General features: G+C 63.4%; 2 protein-coding genes across 2 annotated transcripts in view; one reads left to right on the forward strand and one right to left on the reverse strand.

The window, feature by feature from the left end:
- Nucleotides 1-248, forward strand: part of MNEG_0172 (hypothetical protein) — a gene marked incomplete at both ends in the record, with an annotated part of 4,129 nt that extends 3,881 nt beyond the window's left edge. The window contains 2 exons of the mRNA XM_014051347.1: nucleotides 14-109; nucleotides 240-248. Coding sequence (XP_013906801.1) covers nucleotides 14-109; nucleotides 240-248 — 105 coding nt within the window. The remainder of the gene's footprint in view (nucleotides 1-13; nucleotides 110-239) is intronic.
- Nucleotides 249-470: 222 nt separating this feature from the next.
- On the reverse strand, nucleotides 471-1,286 carry MNEG_0173 (hypothetical protein; the record flags this gene model as incomplete). Its single annotated transcript, XM_014051348.1, has 2 exons — nucleotides 471-821; nucleotides 1,281-1,286. The coding sequence occupies 2 exons, from the start codon at nucleotides 1,284-1,286 to the stop codon at nucleotides 471-473; spliced, it is 357 nt and encodes a 118-aa protein (XP_013906802.1).
- Between the last annotated feature and the right edge of the window lie 3,392 nt (nucleotides 1,287-4,678).

The raw sequence follows: 4,678 nt of genomic DNA on the forward strand, positions 1-4,678 counted from the left end.
CCCCCCACCCAAGGCCCCGGCCGTAATCCGCAGCCGCAGCACCGGCTCTAGCAGCTCAGCACTGCAGGCGAGCGCGCTGGAGCTGGACGGCAGCGCCAGCGCCTGCAAGGTGGGGGCTGCCACACGGCCGCCTGGGTAGCCTGCTTGCGTGCTTGTGGCCGTGTGATGGCATGCGCCCAGACCGGGGGTGGTTCTTGCAGTAAATGCGGGGTCCCTCCAACCGCCTGTCACGGCTGTAGGCGCTCTGAGCAGCATGCCCGTCAAGCCTTAAGATGAGGTCTGTGGGGTGCAATGCTGTGCCGACGCCTCTGTCGCTCCCAAAGCTGATCTAATACGACCTGCCTACTTCCCATGCACAGTCGCGCGCGGCGACGAGCGGGCCCTCTTGCTACCAGCGGGCGCGAGCGGTCCCGCCCCCACTGGGCGTGGGCGGGCCTCCAGGGCCGCGGCCTGAGATGATGGTTAGCGGCTTAACCAACAAGCAGCCGCCGCAGCAGCAGCAGCAGCACCACCACCACCACCACCACCGCCACCACCACCACAACTACCCCCACCAGCACCACCAGCAGCAGCAGCAGCAGCAGCAGCAGCAGCAGCAGCAGCAGCAGCAGCAGCAGCAGCAGCAGCAGCAGCAGCAGCAGCAGCAGCACCAGCACCAGCGCCACCATGACCACCACCATTTCCACAACTACCACCAGCGGCCGCACTTTAACCAGCAGCATCAGCAGCAGCGGCAGCAGGGGCAGCAGCAGCAGCAGCAGCAGCAGCAGCGGCAGCGGCAGCAGCAGCAGCAGCAGCAGCCGCACTGCCAGCAGGCCCCGCTCTGGCCCCAGCAGCAGCAGTGGGAGGCCCGCACCGCCCAGCCACAGGCGGTCACCAATACACACGGCCAGCAGCCACGGGCCTTGGCGCCCATGGCTATGCCACCGGGCAGCGGCGGGTGGCCGGCGCAGGGGCCAACTCCAGCGGCCCCGTGGGGCGCCAGGCGGCGGCGGCGAGGATGAGGTGCAGCCGGTGTGGCCGCCCTCCTTTGCTTTGCCCTGCCTGCTGTTTGTTTTACGTGGTCACCGACTGGGTTCGTTGGTCCGCAACCTGCCCTTTTGCCTGCATGCCTGTGCACATTATGAATTCGCTGGGTTGAGCTTGGGACCGCCGCATCACCCTCTTGCGCGTGCGTCCAGAGCTCCCGGACCCTTTTCCTCGGCCGCTGAGAAGCGATTGCCCTTGGTGCGCCGCACCCGCCACTCAGTGCTGCCTTGAGATGCTAGGGTTGAGCTCACCTTCATGGTTCGTGGCCTCCCTTTCCTTGAGCGGCCACCAAGTTCGCCGCAAGGCGGACGGCACCTGCAGCAGCAGCGGCGGTTTCAGCTCTAACACAAGCGGTCAGCATCACATCCGGCCAGCAGCCTCGCGCCCTTGCATCCAGGGCTTTGAGACCATCTGAGTCTGACACTCGGCAGCGGCGGGTGGCCAGCGCAGGGGCTGGCTCCTGCGGCCCCGCGCGGCGCCAGGCGGCGGCGGCGGCGAGGTTGAGGCGCAGGCGGCTGGGCGCCTCCTTTGCCCCATCCTGCCGTTTGTCTTGAGGCGTCACCGGCCAGGCCAGGCCATGACCCCCCTTCGTGCCTGCCTGCCTGTATTTGTTGAACCTCGAACTCAGAGGGTTGAGCCAGGGACCACCGCATCACCCCCTTTGCGCGCATGTCCAGACCTCCCCAACAAGTGTTTCCTTGGCCGCTGAGAAGCGAACACCCTTGGTGAATGTTACCAGCCGCCCAGCCTTGCTTCAACGCGCCCCGGTACCAGTTTTACAGCTCCCTTCCTCTGTTGATGGCCAGCCGGTTCGCCGCAAGGTGTACGACACCTGCCGGGGCATCCAAACCTTCACCATTGGACAGGCAGGTGCCACGGTGCTTTCGTACGACTAAGGGGGAGTGTTGACGGGCACACCTGGCTCTGCGCTGGTAGCACATGCTCCGCACTCTTTTGGCAGCCAGGGGTGTTATCACTCTTTGTTGCCTTCTGGACTTGGGTCTGCAGAGTTGTCATTTGTGGGAGGTGATCTCTGGTGCTGTAACTTGCTTCTTGGCATCTGCTGCACTAGTCTTGCGGGCTATGCAACATACATAGCGACAACTTAACCCAAGTGTGTCATGCAACGCCCTCATCACCACTGTCGTTGGCCTGGTCATGCATCGCGTGAATCTGTTAAAATTGCACTTCTATTGCGGCAAAGAATAGATGATGCTTACAGTGAAATTGCATGATGGCATCATGGCACAACACCACTGCCAGTACAGGGCAGAAGCTCACAGGGTTCAGCGCCAATCACGCTTGAACGCCGCATTGGCACGTCAGGGCCGCGTGCTGGTTGGGGCCAGTCCAGCTAGGGGTCGGTGATGCATGAGGTTTGCGGCAAGCTGTTGGTGAAACGGCCAACTGGAGCCCGCACACAAGAAAGAAAGGCAGCTCATACCTTCAGTTGAAAAAAACAGCCTCGACACCTAAACTCCAAGACGCGCCTCAGGCTGCTGCCCGTGCTGGCACGCCCGGCCAACAAAGCCCCCCCTTTCAATCACGTGTTGGTTGGTGAGGCCAGGCTGCGCCCCTCCCCGCCATCGCGTTTGAAGCCCTTGTCTGTGTCAGCCAGTGACGGGGTTCTCCGATACAGCGCCCACCAGGCGTCACCAGCAAGGCAGCCTCCACTCTGCCTCCTGGGGGCTGTCTTCTGCGCCAGCATCTCTGGGAGGACAGGTGTTTGTGTAGCGTTGGCGGCTCGCACAATGCACATTAGATTGCGCTTCAGAAGTGTGCATGCGGTTGCAAGATGACATCGGCCAACAAAAGTCAAGCAGACGTCGTATCTGATGGGGGTGCAGCCCTGCCCTGCCGCCACCCCTGGGGGGGGGTCGCAGCCACAGCAGCACCCTCACCCGCGCCTCTCGCCAGCGCCTCCAGCACGCCCCAGCAGACGTGACACTTGCGGTGGCGTTGGTGGCGGCGGCAACAGGTTGAGGGGTGTGAATGTGAGGGGACACAGCAAGAACTGAGCAAAGGCCTGGCTCATGGCATTGAGATGACATCAGCACACACCCAAGCCTTCAGCATCCTGCGTCCCTTAAGCTAGCCAGGCAGCTGCACCGCTGCCGCTCATGCCGCCTGCGATTCACCCTCACCTGCCGATGAACGCTGCAGCCAAGTGCATGGCCCCATTGCGCCCGCAGGCCATGGGTGTCGCCGCCACCAGAGTCACCTGGCCGCCTGGAAAGCTGGTGCCAGCAGACCTGATCGCCACCTTTGCAAGGTTCTCAGTGACACGCACAAGCCCGCCAAGACTTTGCTGACTCGCCCGCTCCTACGCCAAAAGCAACCGGCATCGTGCTGCTGGGATGTCTTGAGGTGATCGCCGCTGCCGCACGCGCGGTGAGGCTGGCCCGAGAGGGCTGCCGCCTGACGGCTGCCTCCATCCAGACTAGCGCGCCGCCAACGCCGCCCGCATGGCGGCGGTTGCGTGCAGGCAGGGAGCCGCGCTGCATTGGACGTGGTTCCGGGTCTGTCCTAGGAGGGGTGACATGTGTGTGGGACGGCAACATATGAGAGATGCCCCGCGTGCTGCTTTGATTGCAATAATTGGATGCAAGGTTGTGATTGGCGTTCTGGTTGTGGTGGTGGTCTTGGTGATGTTACCGGTGGTGGCGCTAGCAATGTACGGATGACCTGTGTGGGAGGATGACTGCAATGGCCCCGCGGTGCAGAACCCCCGCTGAATTGGCACACCACTTGCCGCCACGCGCCAGTGCGAGTCCGACTCTCTTCCGCCATCTTGATGGTGCTTTATGTAGCCCTTTACAGAAGTCCCCCGCGCAGGAGCCTCACCTGCTGACCCAGGGGGGGGGCGCTGCCTCCCGCAGGTGGCCTGTCAAACAGGCTGGTGGCTTGATCAGACCCGAACTTTTATCCTGTCACGACTCCACACATTGACACCCTAAGCGCCGCTCGTTCCTGCCACCTGCTGCTGTCGGCCACGCTTGAAGGCTGCCGCAGCCTGGGGGGGCGGACCAGGCGCAGCCTCGGCTACTGCAGCCTGAGGGCAGAGAGACGAGGCGCGGGCCAGGGGTGTGCATGCCCTCAGAAACACGCCGCGGGACATCAGACCTGCTATAGGTCCACCGCCTCCCGCGGCATCTGTGGCCCCGCATCGCCACCTTCACTGGGCTCTGCATTGTCTAGCTGCCCACGCATTGCAGCAGCACCGGCGATCCTTAATGGCTGCGTCTACTCGCTTCAGCCGCACTCAAACACAGCTCTGTCATGACCTGCATGCCTGCAAGGCACAAGGGCGTGATAAGCAGCCCTGAATGCAGCGCCTATGCGCAGGTTCAAGGCCAGAGTATGTTTCAACTCCTGGGATGGCGGCCACGCATGCAGCGCCTGGGCCGTTGCTGGGTACCCGCGCGGAAGTCGCCCATGCAATGTGGTGGGGGCTCACCTCCTGCAGGCACACAGGCGCCTTGCTTTGCCGTCGTATTTTCCGCAGCGCGCTAGCTAGCAGCCGCTGATGCCCGTCGGCCTGGTGCCATGGGGCCGGGCTCAGGCCTCATGAGTTGGAACTTGCGCTGTTGCGACTGCAAGACCAAGTGCATCCCATTGTGCGCAGCGTCCGCGCTGCCGCGCAGCCTGC

This window comes from Monoraphidium neglectum (genome assembly GCF_000611645.1).
Source record: "Monoraphidium neglectum strain SAG 48.87 unplaced genomic scaffold scaffold00011, whole genome shotgun sequence".
NCBI lineage: Eukaryota > Viridiplantae > Chlorophyta > Chlorophyceae > Sphaeropleales > Selenastraceae > Monoraphidium > Monoraphidium neglectum.